General features: G+C 38.0%; 1 protein-coding gene across 1 annotated transcript in view; it reads left to right on the top strand.

Moving 5' to 3' along the window:
- LOC150092928 (cholesterol transporter ABCA5-like) overlaps positions 1–24,184 on the top strand; it is a 640,434-nt gene that overhangs the window by 167,658 nt on the left and 448,592 nt on the right. The window contains exon 8 of the mRNA XM_090414108.1: positions 2–155. Coding sequence (XP_090270234.1) covers positions 2–155 — 154 coding nt within the window. The remainder of the gene's footprint in view (position 1; positions 156–24,184) is intronic.

The following is a 24,184-nucleotide window of genomic DNA, read 5'->3' as shown; positions in this document are numbered from 1 at the left end:
GGAGAGTTTGGTCCTAAGCGGATTCCATGGTTCTTCCTTTTGCCTTCCTTTTGGTCACCTAAAAGAGCCCTGTCAGAAAGTGGAAATTTTGTAGAAGAGAAAAATGAAGATATTGAACCTGTCCCATCTAAGTTTCACAGTAATGAAGCTATAAGGTAAGTTGATTTAAATATTTTATGTTTGTTATTAACATTTTATCCAAAGTATAGGTTGCTATATATATCCCATTATTAAAAAAATAAAATACATAAACACAAAAATTGGCAAGAATTTTTTATATTCTGTTATGTTGGAGAAATTTTCATATCTTTCAAAAAAAAAATATTAGCAAGGAACATAAGAAACAAATCAGAGATAAAATCTGGCTTTCAGTAGTCCACCTATTAATACATCCATTATTCATATCATGCTAGGTTGCTTTTTATGTTATGCCGACCACACAAAAGGTTGTAAACCTGTAGTATGTTAGTACTGTGGGTGGGCTGACATTTATTAGTTAATTTTATTAGATCAGGTAAAGAAAAAATAGCTGTAGTGCTCAATGCTAAACACAATGATTACCTTCTTGAATGGTAGACAATTTCAATTAGAGTGATGTGACAACAGATCAAAAATAGAGAAGCTGGACAATGAGACTTACTTGTGCATATGGTCCCACAAAAGGTTGTATTAAGGGTGAAGTGGAGAAATTTTTCCAGTCATTAGAGAAGGTACCTGACATAAAGAAAAATAAAAACCTTGTCCTTGTTAATGATCTTAACAGCAAAGTAGGAAATGAATATTAGATGTACAGAAATAGTTTGGGAAAATTAGGAAAAAAATATATATCTGTTGGATTTCTGTTCAGGAAATGGGTTGGTCTTAACTAATACTAGATTCCAACAAAGATGTAACACAAGTTCACATAGAGAGAGAGAGAGAGAGAGAGAGATTTATTCTTCTTCTTCTTCTTATTATTATTATTATTCAGGCCTCCAAGGAGTCAAAAGACTCTCGAGGGAGGTCCTTCCTAAGACATAAAGTCTGTCAAGACTCATCGAGGGGAGGTCCCCCCCTGAGAAACACAAAGTTTATCATACCACTCTTTAAACTCACTGACCGTTCTCGCTCCCACCACTCCATCAGGCAATGCAATCCATGGCTCAACCACCCTCCACACAAAGAAACCACTCCTTACCCTCTTGCTCACAGTTTCCTTTCGTAACTTCCAGGGATGGCCTCTTGTCATCACTCCTTCCCGCTGATCAACCAAGCGAAAGAACTCCCCAGTGTCAACCCTGTAACCACCTCTCAACAGTTTAAAAGTCTCAATCATATCACCTCTCCTTCTTCTATCCACCAAACTCTGCAGTCCACATTCTCTCAGCCGATCCTCATAACTATCCTTGTACAGTCCTGAAACCATCTTTGTCATCCGTCTTTGTATCCTTTCCACAGTTAATTTATCCCCTTCAAATCCTGGGGACCAAATCTGAGAACAATAGTCCAAGTGTGGTCTGATCAGAGACTTATACAACGGAATGATAACCCTCTTATCTCTGCAGGTCAGTGTCCTTCTCATAATAGCAGCAGTCCTCTGTGTTACCTTCACCACCTTTGCAATATGTCCCCTAAACTTCAGGTTTCTATCAATCATCAACCCCAGATCTCTTGTCTCCCCTACTTCCTCCAGTATAACTCCTCCCATAGAGTATGCAGCATCCCATCGATGTTTCCCAAACCTCAAGACCTTACATTTTGCTGCATTAAACTGACACCCCCATTCATTTGCCCATCTATCTAGCTTATTTAAATCCTCTTGCAGGGCTACCACATCTGCACTATTACTAATAATCCTTCCCAGCTTCGCATCATCCGCAAACAACTGAATATCCTCCTGCAATCCACTGGCTATGTCATTGATATAAAGGTTAAACAATATAGGTCCTAGTACTGAGCCCTGTGGGACCCCACTTGTAACCCTCTGCCTCCTGGAAACTGCTCCACCATACACAACTCTGATACCTATCAGACAGCCAATCCTGAATCCAGTTGACCAATCTGACATCCAGACCCATGTGCTGCAAATTAAATATCAGCTTATCATGTGGCACCCTGTCAAATGCTTTCGCCAAGTCTAAGAAAATTGCAGTATATGCCTTTCCCTCATCTAATGTTCTTGCAACTTTATTATAAAAGGCTAGCATATTGCTAAAACAAGAGCGTCCTTTCACAAATCCATGTTGATTCTCACAGATAACATTACCCTCATCTGCACAATGCTGTACACGGTCCCTCACTACTTTCTCCAAGATCTTAACAACTACTGATGACACACAGACTGGCCTATAATTAGACACTTCTAGTCTGTTACCACCCTTATGCAATGGTACTATCTTACCTTCCTTCCATTCCCTGGGCACCTTTGCCAAAGCCAAAGGTGCCCAGGGAATGGAAGGAAGATAAGATTTCGCTTTCCTTACCACACTAGTCACTCTTCTGGCCTGTGTCTTATATTCCTCATGCATCTCTTCACCTGTCTCCTTATATCTCTTCCATAGCCTCTTTTTCGCATGCAATTCCTGTTTAATATTGTTTTTCATCCACTTCACTCCAAATTGCATCCTCTTCTTCACTCGTGGTATACAACTTACCATTGCTGATAACAAATATTCTTTCACAATTTCCCATGCACTGGTGATATCCCGGCCTTCCAATTCCTCCCTCCATGAAACTTCCCGAAGTTGACGTCTAAGACTATTATAATCACCTGCCTTATAATTCCACATAAGTTCCCGTCTCTTTGATACTCCTGCATGTCTATTCATTTTCCAAGTCAACACCATATGGTCACTCTCTCCAACTGGTGGGAAAGACGTCAAGTCAGTTATTATCAGCTCTTCTGATGCTATAACCAAATCCAAAATTTTTGAACCTCTTGTTCCCTCTGTTACATGTTGCCTAAGACATTTGTCCCTCAAGAATTCTAGAAATTCCATTCCCCTATTGTTACATGCATGTTCCTCTCTCCAATTTATACTACTGAAGTTAAAATCTCCCATAACAATCATTCTTTTTGCACTTGCCAAACTTAGCTGTCTAAACATCTCCTGGTCCCCATCCTCTGTGCTCCTGGGTCTGTAGCAACACCCTACTAAATATCCTGTCTTGCCTACCTCTACCTCACACCATATGCTCTCAAAATCATTTGTCTCACTTCCTTCCAAATTCTCCACTCTTAGAAGACATAGGTCATCACTTATCATAAGCAGCACCCCACCACCACGTTTTCCCCTCCTATCCTGACGAAAAATGCTATACCCAGCGACTTCTATTTCTGTTTTTATATCCTCTTCTGTCAACCACGTCTCAGTGATCGCAATAATTTTTGGCCAGGCTGATGCTATCTGCGCCACCAATTTCTCTCCCTTATTCCGGATACTCCTGGCATTAGTATACAGCATATAAATGCCATTGTTTCTATACCCAGCATTATCCCTTCTAGACTCCACTGGGCTCAGTGTTACCTGACATTGTCTCCCTTCTCCCAAGTATCCATTCCCACAAGAGGCCATCCCTGCTATCATCCTCCCTGGGACACACTGACTCGTTCAGAACAGCAATCTCTCCAGATGCCTACGTCCTTCCTCATTCAAATGTAAACGATCTCTCACATACAACTCCTCTCTTTCCTCAAACGCACTCCAAGCATCCACATATACCAGTCCTCTCTTGTCACACATTCTCGCTATTATGCCATTCAATATCACCGCTCTTCTGCTCAGCTCATCATTATCATACCTAGGCAACACGCACACTATTTTTCCTCTCTCTGTCTTCTTCCATACAGTCTCAAGCAAAAATCTCATATCTCTCGCTGCCCGACTTACATTACCACTCAAGTCATTCGTTCCTACCATCACAATCATCTCATCCACCCTTTCACCTCTCTTAATTGCCATAGCCACCCTTTCTATTGTTCCTCCTGGCAAACACTCCTCACGCATCCTATCTTGAACACCACAGATCATTGAGTCGCCATACATTATACCTCTTACCATTCCCTCGCTCCTATTGTTTCCATTCTCTCCTCTTCTTTCATTCCCATACCTCTCTCTTCTACTGTTTCCATTCTCTCCTCTTCTAGCACTCCCATACATCTCTCTCATTCCCTCTCTCCTACTGTTTCCATTTTCTCCACTTCTAGCACTTCCATATCCCTCTCTCATTCTGTCTCTCCTACTACTGTTTCCATCCGCTCGTCTTCTAGCATTCCCATACCTCTCTCTCATTCCATCTCTCCTACCGTTTCCATTCTCTCCTCTTCTAGCACCCCCATACCTCTCACTCATACTCCCTAAATTCTCTCTCTCTCCTACTCTGATTCGCCTTGCATTTATCTCTTATGGCAAAAGGAATACAGAACAGCTACAGGTCAATGTCCAGTCTGGAAAGCCAATCCAAGGCCTCATCCTTCACCTTGTGGATATCCTGTAGGCCACCACTGTGAAATTGGTGGCCTACAGGTTCACAGTATGAGTGATCATCTGACCACAGGAGAATAATCGCAATAAGAGTGATCTAACAGCCTCCATTTATGTAGTAAGTAGCCACATCATCCCTGGTTAGTTCTGATTCTGTTGATTAATGACCAAATCTTCCTAGGAAGAGCATAATCAGGCTGCAGAGCACAGGGATCTACTAGTAGGTAGATCCCTGTGCTCTGTGCTCTGGTAGAAGATTAGGATATTCTACCAGGAAGCTGTTTGTTGGGAGATTGTTGGACCACTATTCTCTCCACATGTCAGTTGTTGATGGCAGGGCAGCTGAAGAGAGTTTGTCCACGGACCAGAAAAGCTTTCTAGATTTTAGGCGAAGACTAGGTGGATTTATTAGAGTTTGGTGCAGGGGCAGGAGTAGGTTGCTCATTGCTTTATTAAATTCTTTAATCGAGGCTTATCTTCTCCGTATGTTTGATGGAGCAATATTAGATAGGACAGGCAGCCAGGAGAGAGGGGTGCTTCTCACTCTCCCACTAATTGTGCACATGGTAGAGTTTAGCTGGGTGTCTATAATGTTAGTGTGTGCACTTCTTTCCCAAACAGGGATACAATATTCTGCTGCAAAGAATGCGAGGGCTAGTGCAGATGACCTTAATACTTCTGCACCACAACCCAGGTTGTACTAGTAAGCTTTGAAATGATATTGTTTCTCATTTTAATTTTGTTGTACAGGTTGACGATGTGCCTTTTATAGGTTAGGCTTCTGTCCAGACTCACTCCAAGGTATTTCTGGTGAGGCTCGTGTTCTACCATTTTTCCACAGAAAGAAAGGTTGAGGTGTCGATTCACCTCTGCATTATTCAGGTGAAATACTGTGGACACAGTTTTTGTTGGATTTGGCTTCAAGTGCCACTGCTTGAAGTACTCTTCCAGGATGTTCAGGTCTGTGTTCAAGGTTGATTGCAGGTTGGCAAAGGAGGGTAGATCGATGTAGGATCGCTAGGTCATCAGCGTACATATACCTGCTTGAGCTGGTATGTGGTAAGTCGTACACGTAGATGTTAAAGAGTAAACAGGATAACACAGAACCCTGTGGGAGACCATTGTGAAGGAATCTGAGCCTACTCGTTTTTCTGCTAATATGGACCTGGATCTTTCTGTTGGAGAGAATGGATTCAAACAGCTGGAAGGTTTTTTTGCACCTTATAATATTTCCTAGCTTTAGGAGGAGGTCCCTTATCCAGACTGTGTCATAAGCTGATGTTAGGTCAATGAAAGTGGCTCCAGATTTAAGTTCCTTCTGGAAGCCTGCTTCAATCTGTGTTGTTAGAGCCAGGACCTGGTCACAGCAACTTCTTCCCAGCCTGAAGCCATCCTGTTCAATTGGGAGTGCTCTTTCGATGAGTGGCGAAATTGTTTTAAGGAGAATTCTTTCAAAGAGCTTAAAGGTGGAGCAAAGCAAGGAGATAGGGCATAGATTTTTAACATCATTTGGATCTTTTCCTGGTTTGGGCGTGGCAGTTATTTTGGCTTCCTGCCACAGATTTGGTAGTTTTCCAGTCATTATAATTTTTGAGAAAAGGGCAGCCAGCCATGTTTGGCCTTGTTGACCGAGATGTTTTAGAAACTCGGGGAGGATACCATTCACTTTTGCTGCCTTGCCATTCTTGGTGAGTTTTAAGGCTACCTGTACCTCTTCCCAAGATACTGGATGTACAAGTTCAGGAAGCTCGAGGCCCAGCTTCAGGATTTGTCTGATGGAAGATTGCACAGTAATTTTCTTGATAGAGCTGGGACGTATCTTAGAGGTTTTCAATAAATGATTGGCCATTTGATCAGGAGTTATCTCTGTTGTTTTGTGTGTTGCTGGTTCTGCTCCACCTAATTTTCTCAGAAGTGACCAGCTTTTTGACCAGCTAGATGTGGTGAAATCGAGTTCATGAAAGGTTGAGATCCATCTATCCTTTCTGTTTTTATCCAGCATTGCTATGAGCTCCTTAGCAACAGTTGGGTCTTCAGTCTCTTCATATTTGGCTAAATGTTTCTCAGTTTCTCTGCTCCAGCATGCTATGTATTGTTTTCTGTAGCCTCTAGGGATAGAGGCTTTGGCTGCAGTTTTGAAGAGTTTAACAAATCTTGGATAGCAATTAGGGATGGGTGGAATTGCTCTAATGGTTTGCTTGATTCGTTTCTGAAATGCATTCCAGTTGGGCCTGCGAAGGTTCCATCTAGCGATTGGTGTTCTGCTGATGACTGGGATTGATGTGCTTGTCTCTATTAGTGTAGGACAATGCTTACTATTAGGGAATCTGTGAAGGATGGTTCTGGTTCTTTGGTAGAGTGTGGTCTTCAGAGTCTTTAGAGCAATGCACAATTATGGGGTGTAGGTTCTGTTCCATCTGGCTGAGTGGAGAGTGCCTTCCTGCTTGGCATCGTAAATCAAATACAGGTTATATGTATCCATCCAGTTAACTAGATTATTATCTTCCCAGTTGTTAGAGGAATAGCCCCACATGGTGTGAGGCTATTCCTCTAACAACTGGTTAGAGGAATAGCCTCTAACCAGTTGTTAGAGGAATAACTCTAAAAAAAGTTGAAGTTACCAACATGGATAGCAGGGTGAGGTGGTGGCTGGTCCATCTGATCAGGCCAGATTGTCAATAGTGATTTGTAGACATTTTAGATGGTGGTAGTTTGAACTTAAATACCTATGGAGTATTCTGTATGGTACACATTGGGTTATGTCCTTGAGGCCAGGCTGGATGTAGGTTGCCAGGCCATGTTTGGGATGGCAGAAAAGAAGTCAAAAAAGTCTCATTAACTATGTTATTGTTGATACTGATATTCTCAATGCTCATTCATGACAAGAGTATGCAAGTGATTTGAAATAGAAACTGCACACCATTTAGTTTTCAGCAGGATGAAAATCAATATCATATTGAAAGGAAAAGTAAAAAAGAGTTTTAAAAAAGAATCGGCTTTCAGAGGTGAAGTATAGATACAAATATACAAACAAATATCATTAGGTAAAAATGAAAAAGTTTGAAAACAAGAGTTAAGCCCAAAAGATTCAGTGACACTGAAGAAAGCATTCATTGATTCACCCAGAGAAGCATGTTCTGAAGTTGTCTGAAAAAAAAAAAAAAAAATCAGAATTCCATAGTTAACTCTGGAAGTTAAGTAGCTAAACAAAAATCATGGGAAGATTTTAGTAAGAAGCTAGAACATAAACATCAGGACATTTATAATTTTTGAAATGAATATATATCAACACATAAGGCAGAAACAAGCAATTAAAAACCTGAAATATGGAAAAGCATATTTGACCAGAAATATTCAAACATGCAGGTATAAAAGTTTTACAATTGCATAATCCAGTATAATTTCATAATTTCCCTGCATAATCCAGAAAGTCATGGTCAGAAGATCGAATACCAGATGACTATCAAAGCAAAGCTCTCATAATATCCCATGTATAAAAAAGGGAAATAAAACTGAATGTGAGAATTACAGTGCAATTTCTTTGTGTTCCAGATAAGATTATGCAAGCATACTTGAGAAGAAGCTAAGAAAAACTTTGGAAGGAGAACTTACAGAAGAATATTCTTAGTTCAGGTAGATAGAGTTTGTCAGGATCAAGATTTTCACTTTAAAATAGATGAGAAATCATTGAAATATAACATTGATCTCTGTTTGAGTTATGTAGATCTGGAAAAGGCATATGATAAGGTTCCAAGAGAAAAGCTTATTGAAGTACTATAATTATATGGTGTAAATGGGACACTATACAGATCAATCCATAGTCTACACAGAGTGGCAACTTTATTAGGAGCACCATTTAATAAAGAGTGGGTCTCCCTTTTGTCTTAAGAACAGCCTGTATTCTCTGACTGATTCAACTAAGTGTCTAAGATGGTACTCTGGGATGTTGTCCCCCTCTCATAGTGGCATTGCCTAGTTGCTACAGATTGGATGGTGACACATTAATGCTACAAACTGCTCATTCCACTTCATCCTAGGGATACTCTATTAGGTTGAAGCCTGGGAAATGCGCATCCACTGAAGTAAAGGACACTGCTATCATGTTCTTTGAACCATTTCAACATGTTACATACTTTGTGGGATTGTACATCGTCTTGCTGTAAGCCATTTGACAATGGATAAACTGCAGCCATGAGTGAACATAATTAGCAGTGATGTTAAGATAGGCTGTGGCATTCAGACAGTGGTCAGCTGGTATGAGAGAAACTAACTTGTGCTAATTAAACATCCCTGCTAGCAGCATGAGCTAGCATTAAACATCCTTCCTGCTAGCTGCTACTTAGCAGGAAGGAATGTATGGCCTCATGTTATTGCCACCATATTCTGGTTTTGCCATCAGCATGATACAGTACAAACTGGGACTTGTCAGACCCGGAGATATTTTTTCAGTCAGCATCTTCCTATTCTTAGCTGACAGTATTAGAACCCAGGTGATCATCTGGCTCTTGTACCTTGTCCATATGACATCATATGACAAACTATTATGTTCCAAGATGATGTTCTGACTATCACTGTCGTACTGAGCTGTGATCTGGTTGTCATGGCCTTCCTATCATGTTTCACAATCCTTGTCATTCTTCTCTGACCTCATTCATCAATATATGTTTCCTTCCATAGGACTGCCATTAGCTTGAAGTTTGCAAACACTGTTTGCAAAAAAAAAAAAAAAACACAGAAGCGTAGGCATTTGCATAAGATACTGGTGAAATCACATTGGCATTTGCAATCATACCATCCTCAAAGTCACTTAAGTCACGCCTTTTATCCATTCTGATGCATCAAACACAAAAAAACAGGGAACCGTCAGATGCCTGTCTACCTGATTTATATAGCAAACTGCTGCCACCTGTTTATTTTCCTTAAAAAGATGTTCTTAATAAACTGGCCACTCAGTGTATATTTATGTAAGTCATTATATTTATGTAAGTTATAAATGAATGAAGTATTGCATGCATGATGTAAAATCAGGTGTAAACCTAAGGTACACGTTATCTCCACTGCAATATATCACCTATATCGATCACATCATGAAGGAAAGCTATGTTAAACTAGATATCAGAACTGGAGTTGCTAATCTCAGCTCTTTACTTTATTCAGATGATTTATACTCCTGAATAAATCCAGTACAAGTTTGCAGGATTCCCTGGCTAAATCAAATAACTGCTATAATAAATTTTGTATGAAAATAAGCAATAAAAAGACAAAGACACTGAAAATAGGCAGAAAAAACATTGAAGACATCAACTGCAGTCTGAATTTAGAACTTATTGAAAAAGTAAAACATTTCAACCATTTAGGTACAATTTTTATTAAAGATGACAAATTAAATATGAAAACAGGCAACAGAATAAGCATAGGAAGTCATCTGTATAAATTATATGGAATAAGAGAGAAATTCTTATTATTATTATTTAGGACCTCCACAGAGTCATATGACTCATTATGGTAAGCCCATCTGAATTTGTATGTCATAAACAACACATTCCTTAAACTCATTCACTGTTTGTGCTCTCACTACCCTATCAGACAATGCATTTCCATGAATCACCCACCCTCCATGAAAAAAAAATGCATTCCTCAAACTCATCACTCCTATTTGTAACTTACAGGGATAGCCCTTGTTCCTTCCTCTTGTTTATATGAGAGAATTTCCCAGTGTCAGCCCTGTAACTACATCTTGACAGTTTAAAAGTCTCAGTCATATCCTGATATTATTTTTGCTATGCATTTTTGCACCCTCTCCAAGATTAATTTATCCTCCTTCACATCCAGGTGACCAAATCTTAATAAAATAATCCAGCTGACTTCTAATAAAAACTTTATACAATGAATTACCACTCTCTATCTCTGCTGGTCAGTGTCCTTCTCATTAATGCAGCAATCTTCAGGGTTATCTTCACCAACTTTATGATATGTCTCCTAAACTTTGAGTATCTATCATTCATCATTCCAGAGTCTCTTGATTCCTTCATTTCCCCTAGTATAGCTCCTACAACAGAGTGTACAGCTTCCCATTGATAGATTCCAAACTTCAAGAATTTACATACTTAGTTGCATTAAACTGTACCCATTGATTTGTCCATCTGTCCAGCTTATTCAACTCCTCCTAAAGGGCTATTACTAATAACCCCCTCCCAACTTCACATCATCTGCAATCAACTGAGTATCTCCTGCACATTATTGACAATGTAAAGGTTAAACAATATGAGTCCCAAAGCTCAGACCTGAGAGACCCCTCACTTGTAACTTTCTTGATATACCACTCTCTCATGCACAACTCTCTGATAACAGAGAGTTCTGTATGAGGGAGTACAGCCAATCCCCAATCCAATTCAATAACCTGATATTATTATTAACTTCTAACCTCCATGAAATCCAAGGCTCATTGTGGGAGGTACACACAATGCTCATCCAACCATGCCTTAAACTGATTCAACGTGTCTACATTCACAACACACTCAGGTAATACATTCCACTTACCAACCACTCTCCATACAAAGAATCTGCTCCTCACTCAGCTCACACCCTCCTTATACAGTTTACAGCAATGGCCTCTTATTCTAGCCCCCTCTCCCATTCTATGAAAAATCTCTTCCATGTCAACCTGATAAACACCACTGACTAGCTTATATGTCTCAATTATATACCTTTCCTCTTCCTCATATTCACAAGGCTTTGCAATTTACATTTTCTCAATCTGTCCTCGTACTCCACATTCCAAAGACTACTGACCACCTTTGTGAATTTTCTCTGGACCCTTTCTAACATATCCTCGTCATCACCATAAAAACCAGGCAACCAAATCTATGCACTATAATTCATATGAGGCTTGATCAAAGCCTTATATAATGGGATCATCATAACCTCTTTATTTCAGCATGTCAGGGTCCTCCATTGCCATTATCTGATGTGATGTCTTCACAACTTGTGCCAAATGATCCCTAAATTTCAGGGGGTCCACTGCCATTCCCAGATCACTCATCTTCTCTATCACCATGAAAGTTTCCCCACCAAGTGTATACTTTCATCCCATCATTGCTTACCAAATTTCAAAACCTTACACTTTGCAACATTGACCTGATAGTTTCACTTATCTGTCCATTCATGCAATCTATTCAAGTTCTACTGTAAAGCCATAACAATGCTTGACTCTGCATTGCTCTTCCCAATTTTGCATCATCTGCAAACAGCTGCATATCACTTGTTAAACCCATCCCAATATCATTATTATACAAATTGAACAACAACAGTCCCAAAACTGACTCCTGCGCACACCACTAGTGACCTTTTGAGATACTGCACCCCCCATATAGAACTTTCTGATACCTATCTGATAGTCAGTCACTGATCCAAATCATGCCTGTTATCCAATCCCATCTGTTTCAATTTATTGAACAGCTTGTTGTATGGCAGTTTATCAAAAGCTTTTGCAAAATCCAAGTACACTACTGTGTATGCATCATTCCTGACCAAGATATTTGTCACCTTTTATAAGTATGAGGGTTCCTTAAATTTCTGGCCTGACTAACTTTTAAAGGCGATAGAAAGAAATCAACTGTGTCACATTTCAACATAATCTTCCTTACTTCAATACACTTTTCACATCTTTGAATTTTTTAGCCATTTTTATGCCTAAAAAATAGTCTGTACTTTTGTCTGCAAAATGGCCTAAAACTGTATCTTTCACCTCATTGTCATCTGCAAATTTTCTTCCTCGAAGGTCTTTTGGGAAGAGGTAACAGCCACTGGGTGCAAATCTGGGCTGTAGGGTGGGTGTTCAATCTCCTGGAAGCCACAGCCCTTCACTGCAACCTTCGCAACAATAGCTGTGTGGACTCTTCTTCTCTCACAATGGATTCCAGCACTTCACTCTAATTCCCTTGTCTTAAAACTTGCAGGAACAGGTCACATGATGCTCCTTTTGAATTGAAGTCAGGCACATTGCACTGACTTTCGTCGTGTGAAGCTTCTTGTGAATAATGCAAAAGATGGTTGTTATAAAAGCTACAACCTTTCTGAGATTTTTTTGAGCTTCAGCCATCTGTCATTGAGCAGTTCCTCCTCAACAAGAGAAACATTTTCCTCAGTGATCATGTCTACGGGCCAACCACCATGAGTATCATCTTCAGTGCTCTCTTTCTGGCTGAAACTGTTTAGCCCATTCCTCAATGGAAGCTTCCCCATAAACACCATCCAATTGCTGCTTGATAGCACTTAGAGAAAGCCCTTCTTTGGTGAAAAACTTTATCACAGTGTGGTACTCAATATTTAACATTACAGCCACTTAGCATTCCACATATTAGTCAAACGAGTGCTGCCTGCAACTGAATGGCGCAAGTAGAAGGTTGAAACTGGAACACTTACCTCCCAATAGATGGTACTATCTGTCACACACTATATTTTAAAACTGGTGCGAATTTGTATGTCATGCCAGAAACTTTTGGAACCTACCTCACACATTAGTATGTTAATAAAACATGATCTCCCTTTAACAAAACCATGCTGATAACCATGGAGAATACTTCTATTATCAACCCATTTCTGTATCCTACTTCTCACTAATCTCTCTAGTAACTTCACCACAACTCCAGATATACATATTGACCTATAATTTGTAGCTACAGCACTATCAGCACTTTTATGCAGTGGAACAATTTTAACCCCATTCCACTCTCTTGGAATCTGTGCTGTTATAAGACACTTATTAGACAGTCATGCCAATGCTACTGCCAATTTCCTGGAAAATTCCCTTATGATGCATGGTGATGTGTCATCAAATACTATTGCCTCATTGACATTATATTAAATTATCAGTAATTATTACTTTGTCAGTTTTGAAATACTGCCTGCACACTTACAATTAAGCCATCCTCTCATGTCCTCTACACTTAAGTTTCTCATGATTTCACCCTTATCAGGATGAAACACCCTTATAAAATGATCACCGAATTCTTCAAAAATGTCTTTTCAGCAGTTACCATTCTACTATTTTCTTCCTTTAACATCATCTTACCATAATCATTCTTCCTTCTACTTGCCATATATCTAAAAATCTCTCTAAGGTTTTTCTTTGCCTGATTTGCTTATTTCTGCTCATACTACACTTTTCTTTTCCTTACTAACTGAGTCACTCTCCTGACTTGTTTTTTATACTCTTCATTTAACTGATTATTACCACTATTCATCTTGTACTGCCTCCAAAGTGCCTTTTTCTTCCAGATTTCATGTTTAAGTCCCTCATTCATCCATTTTACACTTACCTTATTCATACTTTTGGCTTTCAGAATACATTCACACATTGATGCTGTTATGTATTTCTTTGTCAGTTCTCATGCAGCAGTTATTTCCTTACTGATCAATTCCTCATTCCATGCTATAGCTCCAAGCTGTCTCCTGAGCTTGTCATGATCACTAGCCTTATAATTACATATATATCCTTTCCTTACAGAAGTCTGCATTTGACTAGAAAAAATTCTGGTGATCACTTCATGATCACTCTCACAAACTGGAGAAAAGTGCAAAATCTCGCTCACAACTACATCCTCTGATGAAATTATCAGATCTAAAACTCTCGATTCTCATGTGCTCTCCTTTACATGCTGAATCATGTAGTTATCTCTGAAGAACTTGAGAAATTCATTTTACTTATTCCCAAATGCTATCTCTTCATTCCAATCTGTACTGCTATGATTAAAATCACCCATAGTAATTACCCTTCTTTTATTCACTAATCCAAGTTGTTTTTACATTTCTTCATCACCACCCTCCACATTCCCAGGCCTATCAACATCCAACTAAATGTGTCTTCCTGTCAACCTGCACTTTACACCACAGTGCCTCATAATGATTGCCACTGTTTTCCTCTTTCATGTCTACCTTATGTGGACATAATTCCCCTACTATCATCAGTAGCATCCCTCCCTCCCTTCTTGTCCTTTCTGTTCTTGTGAAAAATATTGTATCCTTCCATTTCTATTCCCATTAGGATAGCATCTTCATTCTCCCATGTTTCACTTATTGCAATGATTTTGGGGCCAATCAACTCAATCAGTGAAACCATATCATCTCCCTTATTTTTGATACTTCTCTCATATGTAAACAAATACAGCAGTTCATTTATAGGTCTATAATTAGTCCTATCCAAGTCACATGCTGGTTGTGTTTTCCCCACCACACCTACCTTTACCCTCTCACCTTTATCACAGCTTACCACGTATATCTGCTCAGTCTCAACTTCCCCACCCACATTGCAATATTCTCCTCCATACTGATCATCTCCACACACATTCACTGCTACATTCAACATCTACTCTGCCTATGCTATGTATACCAAGATGAGATGAGATTGTCACAGAGGATACCAATTGTGGTTCAGTGATGAATTACATATCAGGTTTGTATATATGGTGGTGGTGTTTGTGATGCATATCATTGATGTCACCACTCCCACTCAAAGTGTGCCCAGAATCCAGTCCAAGTGTTGCCACAGACAGCACCCCTTGAAAACTGGTATACTTGGAGTCCCTCCAGATACAACCTGGCAAGTAAGCAACAGCGAGATTATTTGCCAGTTGATCAGGAAGTCTCTAAAGTGTTTCCAGCAGGCTTTACTGTGATATTTTCAAATGGATTAGGTACTGACTCCCAAGTTAAAAATTACAGTGTGGAGAGTGTGAACATGAAAGTCTCCATCTGCACTGTATGTAAAAGAAAGAAAGAAAGCTAAGGACAAAGACCAGAAACCTTACTAAAGGCAGAACTTGGCAATGATTGCTTCATGCCTCCACTAAGCAGGATGATGAAAGACATCTACTACCTAGAGAGAGAGTTGGTATTTCATCCAACTAGTGAAGGCATGCTTTAAGGACAGCAATACTCATCATGCCAGAGTCCTGTTGTCAAAACAGGCCATACCACAGGAAGGTGGGGATGAGTAGGCTGGGAGAAGCCATATATTGTGTAATCATAAAATTTAAAAAAATAAAAAATAACAATGATTTGTCTGTTAGTTTGGAGTCAAACTGTGAAAGAGTGTTGAATATCAACTGATTTTTGATGATTTATAATTCATGTTCTGTTACCAGCATGCTGTGGACTGGATTCATAATCAATTGGAAGAGGATTATTGGTATACAAAAGGAAGAGAGTAGGGAAAAAAAATTGCAGCACTGTGATGCTTCAGCATGATATTAAAGTAAAGTTTGAAAATAAAGAGCCTTCCACCATCTGAGAGAGAGAGAGAGAGAGAGAGAGAGCTGGAAATATTGCCAGATTTACCTATAGGCTGACCAGTTAGCCTAGGGTTTCATAACTTTTAAGTCTTATAATTTTTATACTTGGTAATTTTTTTTAGTTTCATTATATTTTACTTATAAATTTAGACTTCATAAATTTTGTGCATCAGGTAAAACTGGGCCAAAAATATAATTTTATAGACGACATCATTTCACTCATATACTCAAGATTGAACTCAAGCATCCAATTATAGGCCTATCTGTGTGTCAGGTGTTGTGGTTAAGTTGCTAGAAAAGCTTGTGAGAACTGGGATCCAGAATTGGATTGACAACAATGGTATTTTCTTTGATGGTCAGCATGAATTTGCTAAAGGAGGTCATGTTTTATAATCTATTACTTATTACAATAAGGTGACAGCTTCCTTGGACACAGTAATATACTTAGATTTCACAAAGGCTTTTGATAGAATACCACATGATAAGTTGATAGTCAAACAAGAGCAGATGGGATTGGATATTAGATTAGTGCATTGGATTGGAGACTGGCTATCTGATAGGTATTAGCAAGTTGTGTATGGGGGGAGCAATATCCCGGAAGAGGAAAGTCACTAGTGGTTTAGCTCAGGGGTCTGTTTTAGGGCTATGACTGTTTAACTTGTATGTTAATGATATTGGCGAAGATTTGTATGGAGATTTTCAATTATTATTTGCAGATGATGCAAAGTTGGGACAAACTATGAAGAATAGAGAAGATGTAGTGACCTTACAACAAGACTTGAATAAATTGAGTGAATGGGCAGAGGAATAGGGATACGAGTTCAATCTTGCAAAATGTAAGGTTTTAAAATTTTGGAAACAAAGTTGGGATGTAGAATTTATGCTTGGTGGGGATATATTGTCGGAGGTGGAGGAATTAAGAGATCTTGGGATGATAGTGGAATCTGAAATTCAGCAGACACATTGCCCAAATTGTGGGGATAACACAAAGACTTCTGTGAATGGGAATGAAAAGGAAAAGAGCTCTAAGATATCAGAAGGAAAAACGTTTTTTAAGAGTGTTAAGGTGTCAATTAGGGTAATATTCGTAAACAATGAGATGATGTCTAAGCTGACCAATATGTCTGTATTATTTAAAGTAAGATTTTAAAACGTTTTTCCTTCTGATATCTTAGAGCTCTTTTCCTTTGCCATCAATTCTGACTATTTTTCTTGGAAGAGCAAAATCTACAAACAGATAGAGAGAACTGCCATGAGTTTCCCCCCCATCCCCTCTTGCCAATTTTTACATGGAAAATTTTGAAAAACGAGCTGTAGACACTTACCCTCTAAAACCTTCTATCTGGCTAAGATATGTAGATGATGTGTTCTCTATTTGACTTCATGGCCTAGACACATTAGACTCCTTCCTCAGTCACCTTAATAGTCTACATCCAAGAATCCAGTTTAAGATGGAAAAGGAAAATCACAATAGTTTACCCTTCATAGACACCTTAGTAACATGTCTTCCTAATGGTAACCTTTCTTTCTCTGTATATAAAAAATCTACTCATACAGGCAGATACATTCACAAACTCTCTGCCACCACCCCTCTCAGCAATATGGCATTATTAAAACTCTAACCAATAGAGCCCACAACCTTTGTTCCAGTGAAACTGCCCTTTCAACTGAACTCAAACACGTACACAATACCTTCCTTTCCAATGGCTACAATAATTATAGAATTAAAAAAATAATCAAGTCATTCCCTGACCATCTCTTCAAAAGGACTTCAGAAATGCCATCACCATGCCTTACATCTGTGGCACATCAGAAAAAATAGCCAGATCGTTAAAAAAGTACAACTTCCATACAGCTTTTAAGCCCCACCGTAAACTTGCTATCCTTATCCGTTCCACCAAAGGTCAGCTCCCTCCTCTCTCAGTGCCTGGAGTATATAGAGTACCGTGTTCCTGTAAACTTGCTTACTTCGGACAGACAGGCAGATCAGCAGCCATCCAGTTAGAAGAACACGTCATACATCTGCAATCACGATTAAGGTCAATCGGACCTGGTCAATTATGGTTGTATCCAGACCATGGTTTGGATACAACCTACAGGATCTCCTGGAAAAAAAAACACCATGCTCCACCATAGTAAATTCAAAAAAGAAAGTCTGTTCTTTGAATCCACATCTGCACTCAGGAATCAACCTAATTTAAACAAATACGTTTGCATAAAACTTCCCAAAATTTGGGAAACATTAATTATCAGTGATCCCTCTTTACATCCTAGGCCACTTGCAGACACCCATAGAGGGTGCACCACCTAGATAGGACTTTAGTTTCACTCAGTGTTGTATTGTATTTGTGTGTATCGTTACAAAAATTTTTTTGTAATCCCTGAAGATGTCTCTGTAACTGAGACGAAATATTGGAGCATTAAAATTAGTTTTAATCCTTTCTCAGTGCTGATAATATTCCATTAAACCTCCAACATGAATTCTTCACTTAAGCCTCAACACATGAAATAAAATTAAATTTGCATAATCAATTGAATTACATTGAATATTAAATTTAAAAAAAAATAACAATAATAATATTTGTACTGTGCAGAAGTGCTTCAGCACTCTCTTTACATGACTGCTCAAACCTAAACCTGCACCAATGTAAAAGGTGAGTATTGGACAATAGGTTATCATGGTTGGTGCCTACTCCATGCTGAGCAAGGCAACATTTTTTCAGATTTATTGTTTTTATTTTATTTATGTAGGGGTTCCCCCCATCCCTCGACTGCCCCTTAGGACTCGTTGAGCCCTCCTAATGAGGGATTGAGTATGTATTTTTTGACTGTAGCAGCGTGTGTTCATGGGGCCAGTTTACCTGTTCTGAGGGATGAAAAACCCTCTGCCTCGATATAAGACCTGCTAACTGACATTTAATCGAAAGAGACCAGATAAAGGTTCCTCACGTCATGGACAAGAATCAAAGGCAGGTCTTTCTGACCCAAGGGCTTCGTCTATACCGACTGAGCTAAAGAGGCTCATAGATTTATTGTTGTTGATATAAGACTGGTGTTCTTGTAGTCATTTTTCAATAGAATGTCCTGTTTGTCCAAAGTATGAATGGATACAATCACACTGAACCAGGTAAACACCAGGGAGGGAGAGAGTTGGGCTGTTTATCTTTTGTGAATGGTAACCACGAGAAGATTTTGTTGATAGCAAAGAGTGTAAGAACTAAATTGTATCTTTTCAGGATTTTTGCAATCATCTCCAAGATGTCTGCAATGTATAGGATAGGGACTCATCATATAGGTTCATGGTTCTTGGGAATAGGTTTGTAAGCATCCGGGATACATTTAAACTTCCTTGAGGTGAAGCCATTCTGTAGTATGATGTATTGGACAGGGCTCAATTCTTGTTGGAAAGCTTGTGAACTGGAGCAGATTACAGGTGCTCTTTGAACAAAGATTTGAAGATGCCTATTTGTTGAGATGGATGATGTGTTGAATTTTGTTGTATGTAGCCTGTGAAGGTAGATTTACAGTGAACAGTGTAGCAAGTATTCCAGAAGGAATACATTAAAGGAGAATGTCTAGGAAAGCTAATTTTCCATCCTTTTCTTCTTCCATGGTGAAGTTGATGCATAGGTGAAGGCTTGTTGATTTTGGCTAAAAGGGTAGGCAGAGATATGTCTGAGTCAGGACATATGGTAAACACATCATACATATCAAATCCAAAAGTAAGGTTGGGGTTGTATTGAAATGCATAGGGATTCCTCAAGATGCTCGAAATAAAAATTGGCAAGCACAGATGACAAGGGGTTTTTTTCATAACAATTTCTTCAATCGGTTTGTAGAATTGATTTCTGCCAGTGAAATAGACTGCTCTGTTATCATAGGAGTTCCCTGCAGACATAGTTGAACTGTTTGACTTTGTCATGCATTGAGGCTATTTCATAATAGATTTTTATTTTCATAATGGCTAAACAATGGATTTTCCATTATTTTAGAAAGTGTTCCATTATTTTAGAAAACACTTCAATGTTTTCTAAAATCATTGACTGTAGTTGGATGATAATTTAATGATAACGATATGTTTCCCTTCTTAGAAAGAGGTTAAAAATTTCCAAGCTGAAAGATAAATACTAGTGGAACAGGAGAGTATAAAATGAACACAAACCTTCAGAATAGAAAAATGCTATCAGTACTTGAAGGCATTTTGGAATCCAGATTGGACAAGGCTCTTCTGATCTCTTTTGTCTGACAAATCAAAGGAGACACTGAATGTTGTGAGTTTATAATGGTAAGGGGACATTTACTAAGGTTAGCTATCCAAGGATTAAAAAGGAAAAAAAAAAGGTTGGAAGCCAGGAGATTACTTTTTTTTTTGTGGCACACATTGGAGAAATGATAGAAGCAAGACTGAAGAAAAGTTACATTTGATAACTTTAGTAATAGACTAGTGACTGCCATTTGAACAAGTTTTCTGCTTTTGACCTTTTAAAAATTTTAGCTTTCGATGTGTTGATTGCTTACATCCATTGTGAGCTCTAGTGTAGTCCCATTACATTCCAACTTTCTTTTTTGTGTTAAAGCTCAGTTGGGTGTGTGCGTGCATGCGTGCATCAAGCCAAGTAACTTAGCTTGCTTTAGCATAGGTAGGTGGACATTTTGATTACAGTCAGTTGCAGTATATATCTGGTTCTTCTCATAAATAGGTATTGGCACAATTCTTAGAAAACCATCTTAGTCTAGGGATGAAAATTTAAATATCAATTTTCTGATATAGCTAAGGAAATTATGCATAGAAATCACAAAGATCAGCCCCTCTTGCAAATTTTCTAATGCTAAACAGCACATGAACAAATTTATTCAACTTACTAATATTTTCTGGGTTTCTAACATTCATCTTCAGAGTAAAAATTACAATTGTGAACACATACCTCAGTTAAACTGTTGTAGGAACAGTTCAGATTGTAACTGAAAAGAAAGCAATATTCTAACAAGGTGTTTAAACAAAGTTGATTCAGAGAAATCAGGGTAAATGTAGTCTTAGAATGACTTTCTCTCAGATCTTTTGCAAATTCATGTAGTCATACTTGTTGAGGTTAGTGGAACACTTCATAGCCAACATTGATTCTGAAAATATCTTCTCAGACCTATAGTGACTTCTCTGCAGCATAGTTTTTTTCTTCCATTTAACCTTCTTTGAAGGGATATCAGGACAGATATATGCAAAAATACTGCCTCTGATTTGAAAAGGGTCAAAGAATGTGTAATTTATATATATATATATATATATATATATATATATATGTATGTATGTATGTATATGTGTATATATATATATATATATATATATGTATATGTGTATGTATATATATATGTATGTATGTATGTATGTATATGTGTATATATATATATATATATATATATGTATATGTGTATGTATATATATATGTATGTATGTATGTGTGTATATATATATATATATATATATATATATGTATATGTGTATGTATATATATATGTATGTATGTATATGTGTATATATATATATATATATATATGTATATGTGTATGTGTATGTATATATACACACACACACACACACACACACACACACACACATATATATATATGTATGTGTGTGTATATATAAAAATTACACATTCTTTGACTCTTTTCAAATCAGAATCAGTGATTTTGCATATATCTGTCCAGATTTTGTCTCTAAAATAAAGGACTTAAAACTAAAATCTTCTGACATCATGGTGAGCTTTGACGTGGTAGCACTCTTTACCAACATTCTGACACAGGACGTTCTCCATATTTTAAAGAGCAAGATTTCAAATAAAATGTTCTCTCTGCTATCTCACTGTGTAAACTCTGATTATTTTGAATTCAAAGGTAAACTATATAAACAGGTCAAAGGATTAGCTATGGGAAGCCCCCTCTCTCCTGTATTAGCCAACATTATTTTCGAGGATTTTGAACAAAAGGCAATCTCCTCTTTTAGTTTAAAACCAAGAATTTGGCTTAGATATGTGGATGATATTTTCCTCATATGGGAGCATGGTATTGAGAATCTTCACAGGTTTCTCAATCACTTAAACAACCTCCATCAGGATATAAAATTGACAATGGAGATTGAAGAAAATAGTTCCATTTGTTTCCTAGATGTTAAACTCACCAAGACGCCTGAATCAATAAAAGTCTCTATATTTAGAAAGCCAACACACACGGACAGATATCTGCATGCGTCCTCACATCACCATCCAGCACAAAAGTTGGGTATTATATCAAATCTTGCGAATCGTGCAAGATCTGTACTGTCAGATGAAGAAGAACTAAAAAAAGAACTACAACATCTTAAATGGAGCTTTAAAAACAATGGCTACTCTTTAAAAAGTATTAACAACCAATTATCCCACCATCAACATAGCAACATAGAGACACAGGACGACTCCAAAGGTCATATCGTCTTGCCATATATCAGAACACTATCCAAAAAGCTGAGTAGAATCCTAAAGAAGTTTAACATACAAACGTACTTCTCGACTCTGCCAAAAATAAGATCACGTTTCAACAACTATAAACAATCTCAAAACCTTCTACAATTCCCAGGTGTATACAAGTTCACATGTGAGTGCGGAAAGCCTTACTATGGGCAAACGGAGAAATCTATCCTACTGCATCTCGAGGAGCACCAGAGAGACATTGCTTATAAGAGAACCAGAGCAACTGCTCTGTCGGGCCATGTCCTGTTTTCAATAAACACGAACAATGAAAGCCGCCAACATGAGATAAATTGGACATCAACTTCAAACCTACACTTTTGCCATGATGAGGTGGAATGCCGCATTGTGGAGTCAAAAGAAATCACCTTAGACCCGCTTCATATGAACAATAATCTCAGCTATAATTTGCCTGACTTTTTCAGCTCTACTATCAGATACTGGAGATCACGTGGTTCCACACACGCACAAGTGTACAACAATAGAACTTTAACACGGACTATAGCTCAAGTTCATAATAACTGTAATTCACAGTCGAATATTATGACTTTATAATTGTATAGCTTTAGAGTGTCTCAATGTTATTTTCAGTGTCTTTTAATATCTTTCTATGTTCTTAAAGCCTGATGAAGTCAATCGCGACGAAACATGTTGCGTTTTCAAATAAATCTCATTTTGTTATAATTCTCGGGTTTTAAGTCAGTTAATATTAAAAATGAATATATATATATATATATATATATATATATATATATTGTTTTATGTGACTCCTACCCATGAAAAGATTGTAAATATATAGTACCATGGGTGGGCTAAGGTTTTATTTTTGTTCTTTTTTTCATTTCATTATTATTTTTTATATTTTCTTATTAACTGTTTTATATAATATGTACCATGCTCTCGAGATTAAACACAAAAGTTTTTTGAGTCACTTAAATCTACTATAAGCAGAGTGGTGGTCTTGCACTAGACAGTGAAATTCGTCTTCTATCTGAAGGCATTTACAAACATCAATGTTAGTAGTGGAATTCGAACTTACCATGGCCTATTGGTTGGAGAGCAGAGATGTTATCCACTTATTTAACCGCCTAATACTCTCCCACTGAGTATTGCCTTCTTTGAATAATTCCTGAGTAAGATAAATATAAAAGTGTTATCTAAACTTATTTATAGTTTATACTCATCGCATAATAAAGACAAATGATGCAAGCAGAGTGAAAAACTTTATTTACAAACAAGCAACATTTGTGCTTATTCATCATCATCAAATTCCTACCATGTACCCTCAAGGGGTGTACAGGATATGATAGTACTACATGAAAAATTTACATCTTTACTAACCTCCTATCTGCAATTTTCCTCCAAATCAGTCTGTTACTTGTCAAGACTCCAACATTATCAGATCTTATATTTCTATCATCTAAGGCACTTTGTACCATATCAATCCACCTATATCTTGGTCTTCTCTGGGTCATTTTCCTGACAACCTCGCAGAGAACACTTGTTTTCTCGCTCATTCTGTTTAAGTGACAATACCACCTGAGATTAGCTCTGCTAACGCATTCCTGGATGCTGACAATGTCAAGTTCTTTCCTTATATCCTCATTTTTAATATGATATTGCCCTTGATGCCATCTGTTCACACCTCTAATCATTCTCAGGACTCTCATATATGCAGTCTCTAGTCTTTGGCCAAGTGGTTTACTTCTGACCTGACTCTCAGATCCATAAGTTAAAACTGGTTTGAACACTGTCTTGTATACAGCTAATTTAGTGTTCCGACTAATTTCTCTCTTATTCCATATGAGTTTATTCAAAAGACTTCCTAACATACGAGCTTCTGTTGTCTATTCCCATATTTAATTTACCATTTTCACTAAAAATTGTGCCCAAGTAGCTGAAATGTTTTACTTGTTCCATATGTTCTCTG

The sequence above is a fragment of the Typopeltis vanoorti genome, chromosome 24, assembly GCF_054136105.1.
Source record: "Typopeltis vanoorti isolate ZY-2024b chromosome 24, IOZ_Tvanoo_1.0, whole genome shotgun sequence".
In the NCBI taxonomy this organism is placed as follows: Eukaryota; Metazoa; Arthropoda; class Arachnida; order Uropygi; family Thelyphonidae; genus Typopeltis; species Typopeltis vanoorti.
This window is presented reverse-complemented; position numbering and strand designations above follow the sequence as displayed.